Genomic DNA, 26473 nt, shown 5'->3' with positions numbered 1-26473 from the left:
TGTTAATTGCCTGTCTCAATAACACTGCACGGCAACTTTAAGTGGTGCTTTGTCACTTTTATCAAGTAGTTACTGGTCTCTATGTCAAAGGGTCACCTAAATGTACTCCTATCGCCCCGAAAAGTTTCAGGCCTCTTGACTAATAAGGATCATTTCTAAGAAGCTGATAACACTTGCAAGATGTGAATCTATAACATGTAAAATTATGCCTGCTACTAGATCATCAATGCAACTTTTCCTTTGGTGAGATGTGAATTTGGGTCTTATATATAGATAATTATATTTTGTTTTTATTATTTGTCAAAATTAAGTATACCTGGCCCTTTTGTACACCCTTAACCGTTATGGCTATAGATTGTTTCGTGGGTGTCCATGAGCTCTAATGTTACATAAACCCAAGTTAAAAGTCGATTAGAATATAATATTAGCAACATATAAAAATAAAACGGTGCGAGTTCTTCAGAGAAGGCTAAAGAACAATAATTTCAAGAAAAGTTTTGTGAAGGCAATGTGACCATATACAAGTTATTGCTAAATATTTAGCGAATGCATTACATAGTACCTCGTAAAAACCTTTTGATGCATCATATGAACACGCAATCCTAACACATCTACCAAACTCACAAGAATATGCAGCAGCAAAATTTCATATAACTCTAGAAAATATAATATTAACAAGCTGCTTGAGTGTTGTAACATTTGGGCTTCAAAATTCAAAACAGCTGAAAATATAGACTAGTAGATCCATCACCAAACGATCTCAGATCTGCAGGTCTCACCAATGATCTGCACAACGGGCATGTCCTTTCCCTTTCAAACCTATCACATTATCAACAATGTTATTAAAAACATTAATTTTATCTATAAGAACCAAAACGCATCAGATCAAGACATAAATTAAGTGCAAAAAATATCCTGAAGCTTTAGAAATTAAATAACTGTTCCAACTTGGTTATTTGACACAACTAATTTCCGTTATTCAGATCACACGATTCAATTCCATTTATGAAGCCAAATAGCCAACACTATGAATGAGTGTTATTATCAAAGTGGAATGTCTTAATCATGTTTCATCATGGCACTAGTAGATCTCCAGTGTGTGATAGTGGTTATATGGTAGAATCCAAGACAAATCTACTCTAGGGTACTCCAAACATGTGTTCTTGGAATTTGTGTGACAAGGTTATACATCCAAAAACACTAGCAGCCACAAGAGCATAAACTTTACTTATTTAGGTCATTCATAAAGTCTTTAGCAACTTACTGAGGCAAGACGTGTCATTATCAATTCAATAATATTTCAGTTTATATCTTTACAGGATTCACAGCGAAGCTTACTCTGTGTTTTATGTAACTTGTTTTTAGAAGCAATATCACATTCCATGATTTATAAAACTGGTACAGCAATTATTTATCCAATTTTCTGGATTAACTGGGTAACTAAAGATCATTTTTTAGAAATCTGATAAAACGAGAATTTCCCTACTATTGATTTCCAGACCATATAATTATTTTAGAACAGTTCTTCTTGCAAACATATATTTAAAAAAGATTAACAAACATTTTTCACATGTAATTTATAACTCAACAAAAGTAAGCTACCTCAAGCAAGCAACAAAACAAATACCTCAAAATTACTTGATAGTTAAACGAACCCATGTTTAGAATTAAAAGAAAAAAGATACTGGAACATCAGCAAATAAAAACATACCACTCTGATACACATTCTTCACAGAAGACGTGTTTACAACGAAGCACGACTGGAGCATGCATTTTTTCTTGGCATATAGCACAAAGGTCACCAACTGCATTTACCTGCACTTATCATAAGTTAAAGACATTATTAGTGACTTACAATCTTCACAGGTTTTGAGTTTAAGCTGCCATAAAACAATGATTAATAATAAGGGTTCTCTTATTATGTAAAGATTCCCTTGATCATGGTTCTAACAGGCACCAACTTTACAGAAACAATATAACACTGAGTTAGTTATGATTCACATGTGTAAACTTATTGGAGTAGAGCTTACCTGTTCAGACGTTGCATAAACTCCATAATGAATCTCTTTACGTGACAATGCATTAATTGCAGAAATGAATGACTGGACCTGCAGACCAAAGCAAGTTAGATGATAAGAAAAATACCATGAAGATGAGCTTCTGCTTTATAAGAGACAATAATAATAAAATTAAATTTGAGTAATTTCACCTTCTCGACAACAGAAGTCAGCTTAAATGTAAGATACAATCCAGTCATTAAAGACGAAAATAGACTTCCATATTCTTTGTTCAAAAAGAACCGATACCACACTGGAGCAGGCAGCAAAGCACGGTATAACAGAAATAAGTACTCCACTAAAGTCAGCATTTGACCCTATCAATGAGAAACTCAGGTCAAAGTATGTATATGCTAAGCAATAATGTATACGGGTTATTAATTTATGCTTTTAGGTCTGTTTCAAGTATCTTATTGTACCTGTTTTCGACGATTTCGACCTCTGTTATTCTTGTAATACATTAAAAGAAAACACTTGAGCACCATTGCTGCTTGCCTTGCCATAGTATCTGAAGACCAAGAAAACTTTAGGATATTTCCTGAAGACACCAGATATGCTTCCCTTATAAGAAATCAAATACATGGAGCTTGTTTCTCATGAAAAACCAAAGCCTTAGCATGAGAATCATATAAGTCTAAATGTAATAAGCTTATGCTTATCAGCCATAACTCAGTAACTTTCAGCGATAATTGTTGCATTGTAGGATGTGCGGAAGTCCTAGTATCTAACGATGAAAAAAATGTGTATGCCACAATCAAAATACAATTTTACTAAATAGGTTGATAACAGGAACTCACCATTCACCATTATTATGAAAATTGCATGCCAGAAAGGAGGTATAGTTGTAGGAGGGAGCATGACTAATGGGTTCAGTACTTCATCCTTCTGACACCACCAATATACCCATGCCACATGAAGCGTAAACACAAAAGAAAGACTGACAAGAACTGAAACCTTCCTCTCTCCCTGAAAACCATTCAATGTACCTCATAAGTAATAACACATTTTGTCTAAAAGGATGAAATGGAGACAATATGAAGCTCCTTGTATAGATAAGATTATAGAAACCAGAACTTCAGAACCATTTGCACCTTAAGAGAAGTCTGATGACGAAGAATATCATTGGACTTGAACAAAAAAGCAGCAATATAGAATGTCACAAAGAAACCTGTAATCCCTTGCAAAGGACACCAAAATGAGAGAAACGGTCGTAATCAAAAGGCCCTTATTAAAGTATTAGATATTTTGAATCCTGGTTAATGCTAAAACACGGAAAAGTTTTCTTTTTTTTTTTTTTGAGAAATACACTTTTTTGACACTTAATGGATGACCCATATTTTAGTATTATTTGTATCAACCCCATTTTACTTGCTGTTATGTAGCTTCAGTTACAAATATGACCGGCCAGAATGAAGGTTCAGCCTACACTCACAGCTTTTGAATAACTGAAATCAGAATAGCAAGTGGAAGGAAATCCAAATAGATACGCAAATAATCCCCTCGGCTAGTTGAAGTTAAAAGACCAACGAGGTTTATCAGTTAGAGGTAATGAATAAATAAAAAATAAATCATGGTAGATGTCAGACACATCATCTTTCACATATCGCCAGCTATTTTCTTCGCCTAAACTAGTTTATCAATTTTTAAGGTAGAAACCGGTACCAATCTTAAGGAATCTCAAACAAATAAAGAGCTAAAGTATTATACATCAACAGTGGTCGTCTTAACTCAACTCTGTAATGTAAGGTGCAAAGTCTTCTTGTTTTTGGTATTCCAACAAATCCAAAAACTGGAATAGACTCTTGACAGACAGTGTATAAAGTTGAAGAATACGATAGATATATACGCAAAAAAAATGAAAATTTATGTGTGTTAATGTACCTTGTAAATGTTGGCGAATGAAGACGACCAGTAGTAAAAAAGAGAACGGAAGAATCTGCTCAGCCCACCGAGCGGCCTGTTGTATATCATATCTCTGATAAGGACTATTATTATTATTATTATTATTGATATTATTAACACCGTCTGCAGCAGCACCCGCTTCCACATCAACACTCCCACTACCAACCGTATCCGAACTACCTCTAATACTACTTAAACCACTTCTCGACTCTCCTTGATTATCCAGCGCCATTGCAGAAACCGTTCTAGATAACGACTGCACCAACGTTTCACTCTGCCTAACCGTCTCATTATGTTCTTCTCCACTACCAACAATCCTAATCGAGGACAACTCCCCAGAATCATCATCATTCCGTATCCTTCCACCATTATTCAAACTATCTGATGACTGGGAACGAGTCGTAGCAGGCTGCAATACGCCAATATAGTCTAGAAATGTCGACACAGGTGATCGAAAAAATCTAGAAGTCGAGAAACGGCTATTGTTGACGTTGTTATTGTTTCTTCTAAAAACATCATAGAGATTATCTTCAATACTACTACTACTACTAGTGGAATTACTACTTGTGCTTGCCGAAGAACCTCGAACCGAAGCCGTAACGGATGACGACGATAACGATGATGACGTTTCCATTCTATTCCTATACCTAATATTCCTAACACTAATTCTATTCACACAAAAAATAATAATATTTATAATCAGTTGAACATTCAGATAAAAAGAATAATTATCTAAAAAAACACAGAAAACTATATAAACAATATTTATAATTATAATTACATAATATATACGATTGTTATCATCGATCAATTAATAAAAGTAAATATATAATTAAATAAAATAAGAATGAAACGGAAATGTAAATTAAAGAAATGATTGCCTGGAGTTTGATCGAAGCTCCGTTGATCCGTCGCTGTAAATATTATTATCACGGTAATTATTTGTGTGTGTGTGTCTGTGTGTGTGTTTTTGGAGGGGGAGGGAGGTAATTATTATTATTATTATATTATTATAGTTAGTAAGTAAAAAATAGTGGAGTACTTGCTAACTGCTAATTAAACAAACGTTTGGGAAAAAGAAATTGATTCCCTTGTTTGTTTCATATGCCTAAAAAACTTGTATATAAATTATCTTATACAATAATATTTAATATTTAATAATATCATATAAAGTTACAATCACATTATGTCAAATCAAAAACACATTTTATTTATTAATACCAAAGTCAAATATAAACACATTAATTAGTATAAATGCTTAGAATAACATTAAGAAAACACAAAAACCTTGCAAACTAATCATTATTAAGAGTATGTTGTTCACAAATATTTTAAAAACCAAATGGGTTGGATCAGTTGTTGGAGCCCTTGCATCTGAAAACAAAGATTATAGGTTCGATCCTCATGCCTAGCAAAGCTGGGGTCCGTTTCTATCTTTATGAAAACCTGGAAACAGTCTCTTTAACTTTGGGAGAGGTAGGATTGTCTATATATCAACCTCCCCGTACACTGTCAAATAATACACACTAAAGTGATTTCATTTAATTGCTCGACTTTGAAATGGATAAGAGGTGTTTATTTTCTTGTCATATGTATGATGTAATTTTATATGATTCGTGAGAGTTTATTCATGCTTCAAACTTTTGCAAGGTTCTTGACAATGATCTATTTACCCTAAAGCGTATCAAATTCTTGTTTAATATCTTTTTTTGTATTTTTTTTTTTTCCTTACCTTTTTGAAGTACTAAATTTTTTTGTGGGGCGGTGTTGAAAACTTTTGGCACGAGTTGACCACTCTTGATCAATCTAGTTGCTAGATAATAACTACGTTTGTTGTAACATTACTATATTTGTTGTTTTCCATAATTCCATTTGTTGTAAAATTTCTATAATCAGTTACAAAAAGTCACTATATTAATTGAGTTTCCCTACAATTAATTGTGAAACTATTTGTTATATCTTATGTTGATGTTGATATATCATCTATATGTTTTCATTCAAGATTTACTTTTTTTCACTAATTGTATAAAGCCTGCAAATCCTCTGTACAGTTCTTGAATTTATTCTTTGAAATGACAAATATGGTTTTTTTTTACTAAATTATGTGTAAGAGCTCATGGTCTACATCTAATAATTTAAAATACGTACAAAACCATTATATGAAAAAGTGTGACTTGATGACAAATAATAACTGATTGTTTAAACTAAACTTGTCTAAACTTGTCAATATATTACTTCCGTGAAGCATGGCTTCTTTCCAGACTATACATCATATAATAAAAACTAGCTAGGCTAACTTTTCTTTATAAAAATTACAATGAGAGTTTATATTCGTGTAAATGCGTTTTATATAATACTTGTGAGTGAAAAGATGTAATCTAAAAAACTAAATATAACTAATTATGAGACGTTCGACAACTTTATGTAACATGAACTCAAACTCATTTCTAAACAAATTAAATCTGCTGAGGACAAGCTGCAAATCTGCAAGACTGCAATAATGAATCAATGGAGAAAACCCACACCATTCAATTTTAATATAATTGATAACATCAACACATAACACCGCTTTGCTCAACGCTCTCTCAGTAATCTGCTGGGTTTACAATCAGTTATCAGCTCCCATAATTCGGATCCAGACATGATGAGCTTGGTACTTATGAAAACTTTATACAAGATTGGGGTTTATAGAAGGTGTGCTTGTGATAAATTTATGTGCAAATCTCAGTGAGATTGCAACCGAATCAGACACTTCACCTGCACTAGAATGAATAGAAAAAACAATGCTCCGACCCATCATACGTGTATTATGCCAAGTTCTTTTAGAAATGAATCCAAAACGAATAGTACGTCCATTTAGAAAGTACTTTCATTCCAAAGCTAATAGTAAGTTCATCCATAGAACTAATAATATGGTTATACAACATAAGGAATTTGAGATGCATGTCTAGATAAATAGTTTCAACTGCATCAAACATTTAATTCAATGAACAAGTTGTTAGCCCTCTTCTAGATTATCGTTCTACTACTACCACACCAAGTAATAATCCAAATTCAAACAAGACTTAAGGACATTTTCTTTGAATGTAAGAACTGCCATGCTCTTCGTACCTGTTATCAAGTTATCGTTTAGATTAAATTGATAGTATAAATTAGTTGGTGGAATTTCAGTATTTCTAGGTCAAACTTACTCAGATTTGGAAAACCACATCTGCTGAAAGGACCCAAGAGATGCTAAGATGCTCCCTCCTATCCACACGCTGTGATAATGCCACATCCAAAGGATTCAGAATAGTTTGAAAAATCAATAAAAGCAAATCATTGTACAAAACAAGCAAGTCCATCAGTTAAAGAACCCATTTGACCTACTTACATACAACTGAGTATGTTTTATCTCTAACGGGTCAAATAGAACTAAACTGGAAAAATAAATAAATAAATAAAAGACAGACTGAAACTGTCCAAAACTGACAAATATATATTAAATAGCATAAACAACCTAAATTGTTTTATAAAATAAGTATAACTATTGTCGTTACAATAAAGCTTTGGCAATCACGTAATTGCAAAAAAGTGGGCTTAGTATGACTCATCGCTCAAGGGACACAACTGAGATATTATTCTTGTATTAACGATTCACAAATGTAAATATATTAAAAAAATGCAATGCATTTGACTTAACTTTTATTTCAATATCACCAATGCATGTAATTAACTTCCTTAACCCTTGATCCTCACCACCCCACTTTTCTTTTTTTCAAGAATAGAACTATAGAAACAAGGGGGTTTTGGCCATGCTTTTATTATAACTGTTACTGTTTTTTAACTTTTTAATTTATATATTGTCATGACACAATATAGGATATAGTGTTTGGTTTAGCTTATGTTGTATCTAAACACAATAAGCTAAAAAGCTGTTTACAGTGTTTGACGATTTCTGTTTCTGCTGGTAAAATGACCAAAAAGAACATGATTTTTTTATAGTAATACTTTTTTTCCATCTATTGTTCTTTTCAATCAAATCTATACCAATCTCCATTCCCATATATAAACCAACCAGTCAACCACACCCAAGAAACGCCATCTTTTCCATGTTAGTTTTTAGAACCATAAAATTCTCCCAAATTTGCGTTTTTAAGAAGATACATTACATAATTTACAATAACTTACTATTGTTATGCTTTGTTAAAAAAGAAAATATTGTTAGTAGACATAATAAAGAAAACACAGGTGTATAACTTATAATAGTTGTTTTAATATACAAAAAAATTAGACTTTATTTAGTTTCACATAGAAAATATAACATGAAGAAAAAAAGGATATACAAGTAAAAAAGCATCCTTTAAATGCCAAGAAAACATGGCTTCAAACTTCTGAAAGCTATTATGCATAAGCTGTTTAGATAACTGTCTCCATCGAAAAGGACTTTTTAGCTTTTATCTAAACACAAAAGCTACAAAACCACTCAGAAAGGCTTAGCCAAACCCCCCAAAACTATACTTGCTGGTGAAATTGGTGACATAAAATAAATATTTATGATCAGGGCAAGCTACACGGCAGCTGCAGTAGTTATTCTGGACTACTTCTATCAGTCACAATTTGACCCCTTACCTTACCTGTACCTGTTTTGCCACCTCTTAAAGTAATCTATATTTCCACATGAAGAACATGATACTTAAGTTTGCACTCAAAGTTAAGTAGCATTACGATTGGACTATCATCAAAAATGTGTCTTTCCTTTGCAGAACTGGTCTCATTTAAAACAAAAAATATGAATTTGATTAATAAAAATCAATTACTAGGAAGCTACATAAAACTTTCCCAACGCATGAAAACCATCAATGCAAAATCACAAGAATTCTATAGTTTGAGAAAGAAAAAAAAAATGAGAAATTCTACCTGAACTTTCTTTCAGTTGCGTTGCCACTAGCTAAAACTTTTACTCTAGCAGCTTGAGGGGATTCCTACAAAGATTAGAAAAACAGGATCAAATACATGTATATTACATCATAGCTGTAATTCCGTAAATCGTTTGCTCCACATGTCTATAATTTAGAAATTTAGCTAAAAAGGATCAAACAGTTATAGTTACCTGGATGCTAATTTTAAAGTTACCTTTATAAATCATTTTATTCGAAGATCTTCATTAATTTTGTATTTTAATGTTTTTGTGCTCATACTTAATGCATTAATTATCTATGAAAATTTTGCAAAATGGAGAAGTGTGTGTTGGTCTATCCAATCCATCTCGATCTGTGTTAAAAAGGATTGTTGCCTAACCAACTCATCTCCCCATCCCTGATATAAGGGTATTCCAAACACTTTCTATACGCAATATTCCTTGAGAGGAAAAAAAATCCCCGGTCACACGTTTATTAGGTATAAAATAGCCCTGATGTGAGGGTAATGCAAACAATATTTTATCCTTTTTGCTTTGCAAAAATTTATAATGTGTGCATGATGAGTTGTAAAACTGAACCTCCACTAAGTCTTTCTCAAGGCGCTCTTTCAGTTGTTGCATTGCTGCTGTGCCACCAGCAAGCTGCGGAAACATAAGGAAAAAAACTAGATTAAAACCAAACCCATTAGGACATTCATAGCCTGTTCAATAATAGTAAGCACTCAGCAAATAAAAACTTAAGGGGGAAACAGCACAAATTAAAACCACCCGATTCTATATTAGCTTGTTTACAAATATTTAACAAAGTTAAAAACTTAAAGTTGTGAGTCAAATCTGAGTATTACCAAGATACTACTGAACAACTCTCTTCGGATATCAACATCACATTTATTTATACTTTCTATAACCTGGAAAGATCAAAAGAAACAACACATAGTTGATTACTTGGAAAACAAAACGAACAAAACAAATTCATACCTAATAACTATACAAAATTTAAAATGTTATACCATTTGTGGCAAGCCACGAACAGAAGCAGCAATATCTACAGAACCTTCCATACCAGGTATAGTCTGAGATGAAATTTAGAACAAGATACATCATCAAAACTGCATGAAGGGTAACCTTCTCAAATTATGCAAGTACTTATAAATCAGTACAAATCACATTTTTATTTGTTTCTTCCATAAATCATTCTACCCTTTGCTTGAACTTCACAAACTAGTTAAAACACTCTGTTTTGTGTTGACCCTATTCATACCATAACAGCAATAACAAAGGGATTTTTTGTTTCAAAGTGGAGAATTGGAAGAATAAGTATCACATCACACAAACTATTTTGGGCATAATGTCCAATACACCACATGCATAGTCTGTGAGACAGCATGTTAATATATATTTTACAAATATATACATTATTTATCACACGTTTGGATTTATAAGAATAAAAATATTCAGGTAAAGAGTATTTAGTACTCAGCTTTGGGTTTGTACTTTATTCACGCAACTACAAAAACATGACTTCTTTGATTAAAAATTGGGTGGTGCGTTGTTCTAAAATTCTACTTTTGTAAGTAGTTCATATGCAGCGGTTTTCCCTTCGTATATGCATCCACTTCAGAATTTAACACATACTGGTATTTAATACAACTTGAGCAAGACTAGAGGAGTATCTGGTTGCGGTGCAGTGGTGGTGGTGACTGGTGGTGGTGGCGGCGCCGGGTAGTGTAGGAATTGATGTAAACGAAGTGGGGGGTAAGTATTTTAGATAATAATGGATATATGGTGTAAATAAGAAGAGGGGTAATATGGCCATTTTTAATAACTCAATTTTTAAGGCATTCTAAAAATAAAACCCCCAAAGTGATTTATTAGTAACTATAGACATAGATATTAAAAAAAAAAGCAGGTACAAAGCCTGGTGGGACGTTTTTTTGATAAAAAAAAACTACTTTGATGAACAACAAATGCAACCTCAATGGCATCAAATAGATTATTTCAACAATAACCAATATCTGAGAATATGATCGACTGACCTTTACCAAGGACGGATTGAACAGCACATCAGGAGTTTTAAACCTGTCAGAACCGATTTCTATGGTCCTGTGAATCCAACAGATTCAATACCAGTAACTCTAGAAATATAGACAATCCAAAAACCAATATCAAGCATTAAACTTACTGTCCATCAGGAAGTTCATATGATGTCATCGGAATGTTTGAATAGGATGTATCTGAAATCAAAACAAGATACAAGAAGATAAGAATATTAAACCTCTAACAAGGGAATTACTTGCTATTTTCAGAAATAATAATAAAAGGATATTAAGATTGTGCAGTTGTAATCGAGTGTAAAATAACACCATGCCTTATGATGAGTCAAGGGGCATCCTAGCTCCTTAGGAGTCAATAGTCATATTCAGTTTCAATGGCCAAAGAATGGAATTATGGAAGCAAAAATTATCTAGCAGTCGATCATTAATTCATGGTGCTATTAAATAATGAACCTTACTTAACATTTAGTTCTCTAAAGACTTAAAAATCCAACAAATTCAACTATAAATTTGTTATAATCTTATAGATAATTATGGTATTCCATTATGTCCCCTGAGATAGAATGCATACTAATAACTTTGAAATAGATAGTAGACCTACCTGCTAGACAAAGTAAACATACTTGCTAAACAAGAGCAGAAAATGACATTTTTTATAAGATAACATTCAAGTAGAAGATATACTTTCAAATATATATATACACAGCTCAATGAAACCTAGTAAACTTACAAAGTGACGGACACCATACTTATAGGACTGTCAAGACTATGTAGCAGTACACCTCACTTCTGGTAGTGTTAAAAGATTTCTCATGCTCTTAATTTCATGGAAAAGATTAACGAAAAAACTTTACCATGATAAAACAAGAGAATGAAAATATCAAATCAATATTCCATTGAAAACATATGCGTATGCCTAACATAGACACACTATCAAATGAAATGGAAAAATATATGAAAGAAGTGCACACCATCGTATGGAGTGTCAGGGGCACGGCACACATATTCCTTTATATCGCTGGCAATAACCCTCTGTCAAAAATACGTCACATTTACAAACAGATCTCAGACAAAATCCATAAGAAATATTAGACGACATGATAACAAACCTGGCAGTACTGCCGGTAACTTTCAGTTGTGTTCGGAAAATCAACATCTACAGTCTGTCAAAATCAACGTTGTAAGTGCGATAATAGTTTCATAACACCATCCACATAATCAATAAAAGAAACCCACGGCTTAGTTACTGTATCTACTATGTATACTACATTGAGACAAGTGATTCAAAAATTCAGAATTTGATCGTTAAGCATATAATAAAGTTATAGCTTACCTGAAACTCTCCAGGTCGAATTTCCTTCCGTTTAAAAGAGTATCGAGGCCTTATCTGTTTCAGAAATAGGCAAAAACACACAAAAGTATAGTATGCCACATTAATCATCAGCAAGATATGTTCCAATCAGTACTAAACAGGAACTCACTTTAACTCCTTTGCTTTCCAAGCTTTTAATTAAGCAATCTGTGAGAAATTCTCCTCCAATTGGAGACGCTGAGACAGCCTATTGCGAGATTAAAACATTCAAATCAGTTCTATATGCAAAATATATCATTAAATGCTTCACTAGATAGTTCAACATTTGTATATATACTCTACAGGCAGATATGGGTTATGTAACCCCAATTTGCAACAATACTTTCTGCTGGGTAGTAGCCTACAATGTAAATGAATCTGCGTTTGGGTCGTGCTTACGGTCGCAAAATTATTTTGTTTTATCGTATTATAGTGACTTATTTTCCCATACCCCACCCTAGTGGGATTGGGTATCGTTGTTGTATTGTGTTAATGTTATTTGCATTGGTCCATTCAACTTGTTGATAACCCTTTACAATTTACTAAAGAAAGATGGTTACTAAACTTTGCACAGAAAATACTCTATCATATACCAGCAAAACACACGATTCAAATTAGGAGTAATTTCTATGACTGAAATGCATACCTTCTGTAAAACATAGCCATCATGAACAGGGGCAACAATAGTTGATCCTCCACCACTGAAAAATCATTAAGCAATCCAAGCATTAAAATCCATTCAAGTAATAGCAAAATGAAAATATACACTATACCAACAGCAGATGAAATTAAGCCTGTATAAATCAGCTTTACCTCTGGATCATCATGGACTTTTCAAATTCACACTTCATGTTCATGATATCATATATTGTTCTAGTGTTGGTCAAAAATGAGTGAAAGTATTCACACTCCAAATGAATCTACATGACCATGAGTGCTTGGAGTCAAGCATATGGGTATAATATTCATGTATTGCATAAATTACCATTACTAGTGGATAGTATTAATCATACTGCACCTCCCTCTGTAGTCTCTATTCGCTGATAGGACTATCGGTAGGAGTTGAGAACTCACAAAGTAGATATATCATTTAAAATTTGTAACATGTACATTCTTGTGTTAGCTAACAGTTCAACTTACTAGCTCTATCCAGTGCAAAAAACTGATCGGTAACATTATTGATTATTATGAAGCAGATCAAATCTCATGCTATTATCAAGGCAACAAAGTATGTTATAACTAGGGGTGATCAAAACGTAGGCTGGCCCGAGAAAACCGATGAACTGGCCCTCAAAAAGCCGAAACCTAACAAAGCCCGCCTATAACCGGCCCGATCCACGGGCCTTACTTTTCAAAAAACGGTCCTCTGTCCGGCCCGGGCTAACCCAAACAAAAACTGCTGAACTGAAAATATTTTAGATATGTACATAATCCTTTATTGGAATTTCCTACTCTACCCACGTACATGTTATATAGTACATATTATGACAAAACTTCGTTACGTTTTATATTTTTTTTAACATTTATATTATGATAAACCTTTGTTACCATTTATATAGAAATGTTTAGTTATTAGAGAAGAATTGTAATACTTACTGATATTGATGATCATTAGATTTCTTTCTACACATGTGCCTTTAAATATAGGGAAAAAACTGTCCAACCACTAAGCACATCAGTGAGTCAGAATTCAATGAACTTGTATATGAGATAACCTACATCAGCTACCATACATGCCTCCGGTACCAAATATTCGGATTAAGAGAACTTATATTTGAGGTAACCTACATTGACTACCATACGGTTCTCCTAATCTGAATCCTTGGTATCCAGGACACATATGGTAGTCGATGTAAGTAACCTTAAATATAAGTTCATTGAACTCTGACTCCGTAACATACTTACTGCTGAACAGATTTTTTCCTTGCATTTAAATACACGTCTATAGAAAGAAAAACTAATGATCATCAATCTGATAAAAGATGATCATCTCAATAACTATAACAACATTTTCTAATCTTACGAATGTCCTTTTCTATATATATCCAGCCACAAGATAATATACATGTGACACAAGAATCTTCAAATACTTCAGATTCTCCGAATCATCTATATTCACCAACACTACTTAAATCTTCTTAATTCACCATGTAAGCTATATCATAAAGGGCATGTTTATTAAGGGCTTTTAAGGAGCTTTAGCTTTAAACTTTGAACAATAAGCTCTTATTATTTTAAAAGCTTTGTTTGGATGCAACTAGCTTGAACTTTTATTTGCAAGAAAAAGCTCCAAAATGATACACTACTTAAAGTAGCGTTTTGGAAGCTTTTAATTTTTATAACTACACAAAAATCCCTTTCATAATTTTCGGTTAGAGCTTTTAAAATCCAGTTTTGTCATTTTACACTCTTAAGTTGTAGCTACAGTTACCATACCAAACGCCTCTAAAAAATAAAAGCTCTAGCTAACAACTTTGGTTAAAAGCTACAGGCTCATAGTATGTTGCAGTGACTCGTAATGACATGGAAAAGTAGCTGCAGAATCTTTCCTAGCCTCCTAGGAAAGAAAAATGAGATCCAAAATGGATAAAGTTTAGATCTGTCATCTTCACCTATTCACCTAGAAATGGGCTGATCCAGATTATATTTTATCCATAACACACCAAATGAATAATCTTTTGAAACTTAGTTAAAATGTAACAGTCCATACGGATTGGGCAAATGGAAAGTGAGCCGGAGTGTATCAAAATGCATACAGCAGCCTCTAAAAGATTCGCATTTCAATGATATCATACTTAAAACATTGACAGTTATGATATGTTTAATAACTAAGAAACAAAAAAGGACAACCTACTTATAATACTCGAAACATTTAAATAACTAAGGAACAAAAGAGGACAACCTACTCAAAAATGCCTAGAATATTACCATATGGCAAGTCCAATTAGACAGATTAACCAACCACCAGTTTTGCCACCACTATAAAAAGGTGTAATATGTTAAAACGATGCCAGGCTATTGTCAAATTTTTTGTCTATTATCAATAAATCAACAGGTCAATTAACCCAAAAGGAACTAACAAGCAAAATTTTAAAGTTGCAATCATAAATAAAGAAAACAAATAGGATTTGTTGAAAGACTGTTAACAAGCAGATTTCATAAATCATACCAGTCAACCACCAATGAGGTAGCACGTCCTGATGCAAAAGATGTGAGAACCTGGTAAGAAGCAATCAAGATAACATCGTATGTTCAAACTGAAGACGGATAAATCTATTGATTTTCAGCCTTACAAATCAATTTACAAGAAAAAAGTTACGAAAAGGACAGAGCATACAGCATTTTTGGCTAGAAATAATGCAGGAGCTTGGTACTTTTCAAACATAAGTTCCGCTGTCCTGTCATATTTACAAGTAAAAAACAAATTATAAGATGCACCGCATAGGATGTTTTAGATATAGAGTGAATAAGCTAATAGGATTTGGATGAATTAACATCAATTATCCAAGAATACAGAGCAAAGATGAACTAACGAGAAAAGACCAACAAATTGAGCCCGTGCATATGAATTGTAATCTGTAATCCTTTTTATTTATAACCGGTTTAACAGCAAAGTAACGATTAGTAATCTTCCCCAATTGAGATACTTCTATTCCTAAATAGTTAGACACGATCCACAATGACATACAATTTCTTCAAAATATACCAATCTGTAATATAGACCGGTTACAAATTGTAATGAGGAACAAGCACCCATCCAAATTCTCTATAGAAAACGACAAAAGAACTCGGACCTACTAACAGTCTACATGTATGCTTGGCAGTTTAGTCGTCAGTTCATAGGCTACCAGCTTGAGGCACTACAAAGTTTTTCCCCAAACAGTTGGTATAATCTCTGATAATCGTACGTTATATGTTGCGTCAAAAGACAAAACATCCAACCACTAAAAAAAAGGAACTACCATTTTGGGGGGTCCCAAATTATAGGCAACATTTTTAATCTTGGGCAAACTTCCTACGATATCACTCGGATACTCGGATATCCATAAAATCCTACTGATTCGATTTATTATGAAGCTGTTTAAATGTGCTCAGATTCTGTTATAAAAAAAGTTCTCGGGTAGTTTTGCTTTCTCTTGCAGTTGATTCACAGAAAAATAATCAATGCTTTTGCTTATTCTTCATTAAGTTGAAATAAAAACTTTAATCTTATAGAATACGAATATGCTGAAGGTAACTATTCCTGAAACTTCCACCTCTGTATGCTTCATTCAAATTATTAGCTAATCGATTAATTACAATAATTCATGCAACTCCAATATATGTAACATGTAACAGAGTTTTGATAGTAAAACTAATTGGATAAATAAATAAAAAGGAGTTGGATATATCAACAGAAAGTATGTCGACAACAAAGACATATCGTAACTGCTTACTTTTCTCTTTGTTGTGGAGTGTTTGAAGATGGTTCTGCAAGTAGCATTGGGTGCTCTTTAGGGTCAACTAGCAGGCATTCCCTGTCAATTGAAGACCAAGATTAACAAAAGTAAAATAAAATTGAACTCTCAGGACTCAGACATTACAAGCAACAATTTACTGATTACCTGAAGGCATGATCCCAAATGCTTTCCACAATCTCCCAGTCAGTAACAATTCCATCCTTTATTGACGGTAAAACCTGGATCAATATCAACAGATACCAGATCATAAATTATATTTCTATGATACATGTCAGAAATTATCATATTCTCATGTTTGAAAAACAAACCTCCATATGATCCCGGCGGTATCCCATTGCACTAGATCCTACATACAATTTGCGTTTTCCCTTGGACTTAGGGTCTGTAATAGCACCACTATTCTTTTCTGGGTCATCATTCTCATCGACTTCCATTTGATCGACTGCTCCAACGACCTACATATGTAGAAACGAGGATATGATAAGAGATATACACTGAAACAGCTAAACGATAGATGAGCCAACCATTTCTTGGTTTACGTTCTAAGCCATAATGTTCATAACAGATCTCAACAAAATGAAACATCTCTAGTGCTGAGAACTAAAAAAGCTGCAACAGCATCAACTAGATGATCAAATCCATGATTATGGCATATTAAGACCCTAGTTATTATCAAATTACCTTTAACATTAAATAGCGGGAGAATGCAACAAATATATACAACGATAAACAGTTAGAAACCAGTGAAAACGATTGCTAAACAGACTTTGGAAGTGAGACTCCCAAGTATCAAGAAACTCTAGTAGCAAATCAACATTCTACAACTTAGAATTTCATTGCTACGTTGTATCATCTAAAAGTAACAATAATTTATAGATTATGATGAATTACTAGTGTGTTCACTTTAAAATCCCTAAGTAAGTACTAGAAGACTGCTTGACCCATTTAGCGGTATTCAGCTCTTTTTAATTGATGGATGAAAATTTTCAGAACACTGTAAGGATTACTTTAGCAATATGTATAGATATCAAACAATAAATCTATGAAATACATGCATGAATACAACCATAATTTTATTTTTAACGGAACTATTCTAATCCTAATACCTTACTATGAATGACCTGCATGTAACCCAATAAATATATTTTCATATCACGTCTCATTATCCTCGTCAGAATACCCAGTTGAACCATATAAAATTCATGGTACCATATTAAGCATTTAACAGTCTTGTCGGCTAACCAGAATTATCTACTGCATAGTTTGCTACTTAGTTTAGACAAGTGAAATCATTCATTCAGTTCAAGAAGATGTGTATTAGTGAAAACCGAGAAAAGTTTGCAGGTACGTAAAATAAACAATAGGCAAGCTGTTTAACAAACCTGGACAGGTTCAACAACAGACATTCAACGGGTAATAAAGATGAATTGTTGTTAAAATACAAAGTTCTGTACTCGAGCCTCAATAGCTCTGGAACATGAGTTTTCCTTTACAACTTAATCAACATGTGTACATTCTTATGCCAACAGCATTATATCATCACAAAACTTAGATTGTTTCGTTGTAAAGTGATTTAACATTCATATTATATAGTGAAGGGATCAAGTGAGAACCGTGAAAACCACTAAAAAAACATCTCTAAGGGCTTAGCCCTTAGAGTTAAGGGCTACGTCTGTACCGTATCAAACCGCCACCATCTCTTGGATTGCCGTCCATCAAATCCATATCATTCCCATATGTGACCGGTGACAACCCCTTTAGAACGGATGAGGGATATCCATACATTTTCAACACGTAACCCATATGATTTTTTACAAAAAAAAAAAAAAAAAAAAAAAAACAACATTTTGGAATGGGTTTTTGTTAAAAGAAAATAAAAAACAAAAAAAAAATTCAAAAAATTATAAACCACACCAAAAAGAAGAGAGCGGGAGGGAAACTAGTGGTTCTCACGGTTTTCTCCATATTTGTTGTTCTCACATTAACCCTGCCCTATATATATATATATATATAACACTCCGGTGAGAATACTTTTAAAATAAGAACGGTGAGAACACTTAAAAACATCATTTTGATGCATTAAAAGTCCATAAAACTAACATAGTGCTTAACTGATTATCGTTATTTAAGTGTTTAACAACACATTGATCCGTCAAAATCGAAAAAATCACCCTTTTTTTTTGCATCCATCTTGGATGCATATTCATCAATATGATGCATCCAACAAAAAACGAGATTTTTTCGATTTTGACGGATCAATGTGTTGTTAAACACTTAAATAATGATAATTAGTTATGCACTATGTCAGTTTTATGGACTTTTAATGCATCAAAATGTAGTTTTTAAGTGTTCTCATTTGATTGTCACTATATATATATATATATAACCGGCTTCAGCCTTCGTAAAGCCTGCAGACGTTATAAATCATGATGTACCCAGAAACTATTACAACATCATACGCGGTAATGACCCAGAAAGCATTCAAATTTACATATTTAGTTGGGTCTTCTAAACAACAAATGAACTTTCAACTCTACAAAATGCACCTTCCATACTTAAAACCGGAAAGTTCACGGCACCTAAATTAACTTATCATGCCGTGTTTCCGTAAAATCGAGAACCAAAATCTTAGTGTAACATAACTATATAAAAAAAGGGAGAACTTACAGAAGGAAAAACAGCTTTAGGAGCATCTTCACCAGCATAACCAGCTTTACAAGTATGTGAACCTAAATCCACTACTATTGCAGATACTTCATCTGTAATTATAATAATAATAATAATATTATATATATATATATATTGAAAGTTACAAAAGAAAAACAAACAAAATTCATGAATGTGAGAAAACTAGGGTTTAGTAGTAATAATAATAATAGTAAAATGCAAAAGAATGTAATAATTTTAAGATATTATTTGAATTAAAAGGTATAGAAATTGAGTGTGTTAGTTTACCTCCACCGTACATGATTTGATTTTTTTGATATGATTTTGAAATTGAAAGGGTTTTTCGTTTGGAGAGTGGGGCGATTGGGGTTTTTGTTTTGCAAGTGAAAGAATCGCAAGCTGCCCTGCACGTGACAACAATTGCTAGTTTTTCTTATTCTTATTTAAGAGGAAATTAATAATATTTTTACTAGATTTAATTTGGTGAGAATCTGTTCTTTTTGTTTTGAAATTAAGTTCATACCAAATGTTTTAGTCGCATTTGGTTCATAAAATTTGATTGAATTTGATGGAATATAAATTTTATTTTTTAGTGTGTTTGGTTGTTCAAAAAAATAGGAATCTCATTCCGTATAAATGTAAATATTTCATCATTTGATGGAATCCCTATTCCTTGAGGATGAAAGAAGGAGTTTCATTCCTCCCATCTAAGGGTGTAAACGAGCCGAGCCGAGCTCGAATACTGCCAAGCTCGAGCTAAAACTCGAATTCGTTTTAGAAGCTCGGGCTCGAGCTCGAGCTTGATCGAACCTTATTGTTTATGCTCAAGCTCGACTCGCGATGCTTTAAAAAAGCTCGAGCTCGACTCGTTTGTCAAAAAAACTCTACAAGTTCGGGCTTGGTAAGTTAACTAAGCTCGATTATCAAAAGTTCGTGAAATAAGCTAGTCTATAATATATTAATAGTCTATAATATATTAATTAATATGCATATATATTATTATATTATTGCATATTAATTAATATATTATTATATTATATATAGGCTCACGAGCTTATACGAGTTATGTATTCGAAGTTCGAGCTCGATTAGTAAACGAGTCAATAGTTAAGCTTGAATTCGACTCGAGCTCGTTTAGGCTCAGCTCGAAACAAGCTTTTTCCGAATCGAATTCGAATAATTCGTGAGCAGGATTGACTCATTTACACCTCTACTCCCGTCACTTGAATTTTCAAAAAATCAAAAACGTTTCGTCAAATTCCATTCTTTTAGATTTCATTTTATTTGAAAGATTTCGATTCTTTCAAAAATATTATATGAACCAAATACGCTCTTAAAGGAAACATGAAGTTGGAATTGTTAGTAATCGTGAACATATACCCGAGCCCTGTATATACCGCCCGTCACACCCTGGGAATAGACTTTGCTAGCTAAATAAAAGCTGATTTGGCATAACTATAAATCTTTTTTTCATTAATTTGATTAAAAATATTCAATTTATGTAGTCATCTCATGCTATTGCTAAATTATAAAAGTATTAATAAAATTAAATTGATTAATATAAATAAACATGTATTTATGTTTTTTTTAAACGTTCATGTCACGGGACGGCTAACCATTACATCTATACGGGCAGGCAGTAACTAGCGACCGATCCACGAAATCAGGGATCACATGGAAGGGAAAACCCACTAATTTAACTGCTACAGAAGGCACAACATTAAATTGGAGGAAAAACCCACAATTCCCCATCATTATACTTTTAATTGCTTTCACTTGTATTATAAAAAAAATGCTTGAAAATAATGCTTGTTAACCTTTATTCATTCAATGGCCGTCTGATACAAGTTGCCATATAAAATTCAATTCTATTGAATAATAACTATCTTTTGAATAATGCTTTCCTACGTTTATCAATCAATTTGTTTTACTTAAAGTTCAGGTACCTAATAATACTACATGTAAGGTATATTAATAGCGAAACGCAAGGTGAGATTTCTACTATATATTTCCCTTCCTATTGAAAGTATCCAAGCAAGTAGCTAATGAGTCAAATGCACAACAAACAACTAATATTGTTAGTCAAGATGAAATTCGAAATGATAATACTCTCAATGAAAATGCAACGGTAGGTGGGGAAAAGAAATTACAATCACAAGGTTTGAGCCACTTTGAGGAGAATTTAATAGATAGCAAAGAAAACAAAAAGCGCAAATATTGTTTTTGTAAGTTAGCAATTTTTTAATTTTTTATTTTCCACAAAATAACAACATTGTCCTCAAAATAAAGTACAGTAAGTAATCAACAATGCAAACGACTTCAAAAAAACTGTTGAAAATGACTGCAATTTGACTCTTTCGTACTAGAGACTTAACATGTTACCGACGGATGAATCACATTATACAACTAGTGCAGTGAGTGTTAATCAAATCTTATATATAATATGGTTTATATAGTACCTTCGAGTCTTCAATAAGAGCAATCATATGGTTCCAAAACATTGCAATAAGGGCACTTTTCATCTTTAAACTTTCTTCAATCATGTCTGTTGCACTTTTCACCTCTTCTGAAGTAGTGGAGTATAATATAATTCCAATCATGACACGGTTGTGTCATTTCCGTCCGCGAACAAAAATAACGTCGCTTTTGAGCTCTTTTATATAAACTGAATTCTTCACTAATTATCTTTAAAAAATCTCTATTTCGGAGCAGATATAGTTTGCAAACACTTGTACATTGTGTGACGACACTACCAAATGATTGAATGAAGAATACGTTTTCCGGCAAAACTCAATCGGCGATCTCCAACATCTTCATAATCATGTACACGATAAGAAACGAAAGGGTCAAGTGTCGATCAACGAAAGCTTCAAACCCGTTTTAATATATTGTTAGATTAGATAGATATTTTTTTTTAATCAGCCATTTATGTTTTTGTAGATTCTAACAAGTTAAATTATAACTAACTAAACTTACATTAAAAATTATGTAAATCTGTCTTTCAATGATTCATAGTAACATAGAGCAAATCAATAAATTACTCATTCCGTCTCATTTAATATATCCAAGTTTGATTTTCAATAAAAAAAATTTTAAAATTTAACTGTAATTTTTTTTATTTGTGTTATATAAAACTTGATAAAAAAATAGATAAATAAATTAAGTTTTAAATTTACCTTTTATTTATATATCCGTCACCAACTAATATACAATAGAAACAAAATGATAAATAGTCAGAATTAAAATTATATATAAAAGTTAAACTTGGACATTTAAAATAGAACAAAAAGAGTACTAAAATTTGATATCATGGTGTTAGCATAAACTAAACTCTGGTTTATAATATTGTTTGATTAGATAGATATTTTTATTCTAACAAATTAAATTATAACAAACTAAAATTACATTATAAATTATGTAAATCTGTCTTTGTTTGATTCATAGTAACATCGAGCAAACTAATAATTTACTCATTCCGTCTCATTTTAAATATCCAAGTTTGATTTTTAAATTTTTTTTTTTTTAACTTTAACCGTAAATATATATTTTTGTTTGTGTTATATAACACTTGATAAAATGAATAGACGAATAGATTAAGTTTTTAATGTACCTTTCATTAATATATATATTTCACCAACTAATATATAATAGAAACAAAATGATAAACGGTCAAAATTTAAAAAAATAATATAAAAGTTAGAATTTTTTTTTGAACGTTCGTGTCACATATGGGCAGACAGTCACTAGTGACCGATCCACGAGGTCAGGCTGGGACCACAGGGGAGGGAAAACCCACCAATTTAACAGCTACGGAAGGCATGACACATTTAAAATGAAACAAAGTGAGAACTAAAAATTGATATCATGATGTTACCATAAACTAAACAATGTAATTATGACATAATCTGGTTTATTAAATCAGTCGAATTGATACATTGGTCTACAACTGATCTTTTCTAACGTTCAATTTTCGAACCGGAACAGTATATAGAATCCAACCAAGTAATTGAAGGGAAAAAAATCTTTCAAACTTGTTATTATAAGGAGTCGAACCAAGACCTGCATTTGAAAAACGACTTTCTCATGATCTCTAAAATTTATTAGTTAATATGCGTTTCATTGGCTTGAACTGATTTATTATTTTTTTAAAAAGATGTGAATTATTCATAGTGAGTAATTTATCATATATTATCATAACCGTATCCACGCTAAAAAAACTTTAGACCCTTTGTCATTCCCATATGTATAAATAGTTGTACGTACGAGTACAACCCATTCCTGTACCCCTTGTCGACACAAAACATGCCAATGTCATTTAACACAACAACAAACAACAATTGTTCTAAAATACAAATATAACACAAAACATTTTTTACAGTCTGTAAATTAAAAAAATTCTCATCGATACATACAAATATTCATATATCTATACACTTCTCTTTCCTCCTTTCTTTCTCTCTCTTCCACTCTGTCTTCTTCTCATTCTCTCTTATTTGGTTCCATTCATCATTTATCTCTCTCTCTTTTTCTCTGTATACACACTCACTTTCTTCAACAATTTATTCAACAATCTCCCATCAATTTTCAATCTTTAAAAAACCCCATTTCATATCAGCTCTTAATTTCACTCTGCCACGTGTTTCGGCAGCTGGGTGTTGACAACAATTTCGCTTTAGGGTTTTCTTGGTGGCCTTGAAATGAGCTTAATTTCACAAATAATGTGATTATATGATGGAAAGTCAAAGACTTTATTATGGGTCTTAATCAGGTGATTACCAAATAATGTGATTCTATATGACATTGTAAAAGAAAATAATGCTTTTCATTGAAAAGCCATTTAAAGCATTCTGTATTTGCTTTATTAGTTATCCGTTAAACTTCTTCCTTTTCCCTTTGGATTATTCTTATTCCTGTGATAATTATATAACTTGGTCCAATTGTTGTTTCAAGATTTATTAGTGGTGATATATACATATACTTAATATATAAATATAAATATATAGATATACCCTGCAAAAGCATATTCAACCGGCCAACGTTTCTGGGTCTCACGGTCAGGCAGCGCAGGGTCACTAGCTTGAGAGGAAAAATTCCTCTAAGGGACTAAGGGTTCCTGGGCATTCACCCTTTATATATATATATATATATTAGCATTGATGGGACTTCTAAATGGAAGTCTCACGATGCTGCTTGTGATTGTTGGTGTTATGTTGTTTGGGTGGACAGAAGCTCAAACAACACCTGCAAGAGGTCTAGATGCTATTCTGCAAGATTATGGTTATCGTGCGTTTGTTAGACCAAAAACTGGTGTTGAGTATGATGGGGTACCCCCTTTGAACTTGACAGGGATTCGGGTATCGGTAATGAGGCTACGTAGTGGTAGTTTGTTTACTAGGGGTGTGAAAATGTATAATGAGTTTGTTATACCGGTTGGGGTTATAGAAACGCCGTATGTTGAGAGGCTAGTTTTGGTTTATCAAAATCTTGCGAATTGGTCTATGGTGTATTACCCTTTAACTGATTATGTGTATCTAGCTCCTGTTTTGGGTCTTCTTGCATATGATGCGACGGATTTGACAGCCAAGAATCCAAAAGAATTGGAAATACGTGCGTCTGAAGAACCTATTGAGATTGAGTTTACGTTAACAAGAAGTGTGCCTGATGGATCAGTTGCAAGATGTGTGCTTTTTGGTCTAAATGGTACTGTGAGTTTTACAAATGTGGAGTCCGGGAACAAGTGTGTGACATATGAACAAGGGCATTTCTCAATTGTAGTTGAATCTATTGCGCCTTCCCCTGCTCCGGCAGAGCAACCACCAGGACCAACACCGTCCCATCAGGGCGGTGGAGGGAACGGTTCTCGGGTCTGGATTATTGTTGGGTCTATAGTTGGTGGCATTGCGTTATTGGTGTTGTTGGCATTGTTGATATTGTGGGTTTGGAGATTTAACAAGAGGAAGAAAATGCGTAGAATGGAAAAGGCTGCAGACGCAGGTGAAGCTTTGCATATGACAATGGTTGGAAACACGAAAGCACCATTGGCTACGACTACAAGAACACAACCAACTTTGGAAACCGAATACGTCCCTTGATGTTCATATTTCTTGGTCCATTGATCATAAAAAGGTATTCATCCAAGTTACATAATTCTTTTGGTAAATGTTTTGTGATGTAATGTTGTGTGAATAACTACCTCTTTAATCTCACAAAACCTGTTGATAGTTTAACATTTTGTTGAGTGTGTGTGAATTCTAGGTTTTTAGTCAAGAGTGATAATTCTATTCATAGTAAATTTTGTGAAACATTGTCAAAGAATAAATTCTCCTTTTTTAGCAGTCTGATTGTATTTTTTTTCTTCAAAATTCAAGATTTCAGTTGTAGCTATGTGTCAAAGACATGATATTTTTATGATTGTTGATCTTGAAGGCCAAGTTTTAATGATTAAAAAGAGTAGTTTAGACTGCTTTTTGAATTGCTTTTGCTCGGGGCATTTGGCATCAATTATTGCATTACAATCTGTGCATACTAGAACAAAATTCATAACCACAGCCAGCAGTCAAACCAACCAAATCATGTTACAATTATCTGCCTAAAAAACTTGGTGGGCATTATTTAACCATGGTGTCCGACCTTTTGTTGACGAATTTGGTATATAATCTTCATTTTCACCGTATCATTCACACGAACTCTTATCCTTATAAGGAATGTACTTATGTCCAAGACGAACATTCGTCATTTGGTTTGAACCTTGGTCTGTTATTCATAACGAACCACAAGTATGCATGAAGCGGGTAAATTTTACTATTGATTATATACCGAGAGACGATACATATTTGTCATACACAACTAGTTCGAATGCTACGGAAAACTCATTTTCTGTTGTATGTGACTAATTTTTGTTCTGTAATACTTAGTCGTATATATTAAAGGAAAGAGAAAAAAAAAAAAAAACCCCGTTGAAAACAACTAAAATTCAAGGTGGGGAGGATCACATTTTGTACCCCTTCTTTTGTTTGTCGGTGTGTCATACCTTATTGATTAAAATGCTACTATTTAACTTTGGGTTTACTAGTCTGTAATAG

At 32.9% G+C, this 26473-nt stretch overlaps 3 protein-coding genes across 4 annotated transcripts; 1 reads left to right on the top strand and 2 right to left on the bottom strand.

The window, feature by feature from the left end:
- Positions 1 to 483: 483 nt before the first annotated feature.
- LOC122592653 (RING finger and transmembrane domain-containing protein 2-like) lies at positions 484 to 5046 on the bottom strand. Of its 2 annotated transcripts, none has more exons than XM_043764934.1 (9): positions 4841 to 5046; positions 3939 to 4627; positions 3149 to 3234; positions 2855 to 3023; positions 2477 to 2565; positions 2210 to 2374; positions 2031 to 2108; positions 1712 to 1815; positions 484 to 819 (listed from the first exon to the last, which is right to left on the bottom strand). In XM_043764934.1, exons 2-9 carry the CDS (start codon positions 4591 to 4593, stop codon positions 714 to 716), a joined length of 1452 nt encoding a protein of 483 aa, XP_043620869.1. In that variant the 5' UTR covers positions 4594 to 4627; positions 4841 to 5046; the 3' UTR covers positions 484 to 713. The 2 variants fall into 2 exon arrangements, with proteins under 2 accessions (XP_043620869.1, XP_043620870.1); XM_043764935.1 differs by having other exon boundaries at positions 3149 to 3225.
- A 1768-nt stretch (positions 5047 to 6814) lies between these two features.
- Positions 6815 to 19795, bottom strand: LOC122591155 (actin-related protein 4). The gene is made up of 20 exons (XM_043763373.1): positions 19680 to 19795; positions 19392 to 19483; positions 17033 to 17179; positions 16869 to 16942; positions 16701 to 16781; positions 15602 to 15662; positions 15434 to 15483; positions 12911 to 12965; positions 12395 to 12472; positions 12247 to 12300; positions 12023 to 12076; positions 11885 to 11945; positions 11042 to 11093; positions 10896 to 10962; positions 9870 to 9932; positions 9705 to 9767; positions 9439 to 9501; positions 8859 to 8923; positions 7151 to 7219; positions 6815 to 7070 (listed from the first exon to the last, which is right to left on the bottom strand). Exons 1-20 carry the CDS (start codon positions 19690 to 19692, stop codon positions 7025 to 7027), a joined length of 1308 nt encoding a protein of 435 aa, XP_043619308.1. The 5' UTR covers positions 19693 to 19795; the 3' UTR covers positions 6815 to 7024.
- A 4091-nt stretch (positions 19796 to 23886) lies between these two features.
- On the top strand, positions 23887 to 25726 carry LOC122591156. The gene has a single exon (XM_043763374.1). The coding sequence runs from the start codon at positions 24548 to 24550 to the stop codon at positions 25481 to 25483; it is 936 nt and encodes a 311-aa protein (XP_043619309.1). The 5' UTR covers positions 23887 to 24547; the 3' UTR covers positions 25484 to 25726.
- The last annotated feature ends 747 nt before the right edge of the window (positions 25727 to 26473 follow it).

The sequence above is a fragment of the Erigeron canadensis genome, chromosome 3 (assembly GCF_010389155.1).
Source record: "Erigeron canadensis isolate Cc75 chromosome 3, C_canadensis_v1, whole genome shotgun sequence".
Taxonomy (NCBI): Eukaryota; Viridiplantae; Streptophyta; class Magnoliopsida; order Asterales; family Asteraceae; genus Erigeron; species Erigeron canadensis.
Note: the sequence above shows the minus strand (reverse complement) of the source record. Positions and strands in the feature narration are given on the sequence as shown.

Bases quoted from the DNA above. Each gene is read 5' to 3' on its own strand.
- LOC122592653 (XM_043764934.1), bottom strand. From the start codon at position 4,593: ATGGAAACGTCATCATCGTTATCGTCGTCATCCGTTACGGCTTCGGTT. The intron at 2,566-2,854 runs GTGAGTTCCTGT...CTTGGTCTTCAG, and splicing joins TTTCATAATAATGGTGAATG to ATACTATGGCAAGGCAAGCA. The intron at 2,109-2,209 runs GTGAAATTACTC...TTTGGTCTGCAG, and splicing joins TGACTTCTGTTGTCGAGAAG to GTCCAGTCATTCATTTCTGC.
- LOC122591155 (XM_043763373.1), bottom strand. The intron at 16,782-16,868 runs GTAATCAGTAAA...TTCAATTGACAG, and splicing joins ATTTGGGATCATGCCTTCAG to GGAATGCCTGCTAGTTGACC. The intron at 7,071-7,150 runs GTAAGTTTGACC...ACTTGATAACAG, and splicing joins ATGTGGTTTTCCAAATCTGA to GTACGAAGAGCATGGCAGTT.
- LOC122591156 (XM_043763374.1), top strand. From the start codon at position 24,548: ATGGGACTTCTAAATGGAAGTCTCACGATGCTGCTTGTGATTGTTGGT.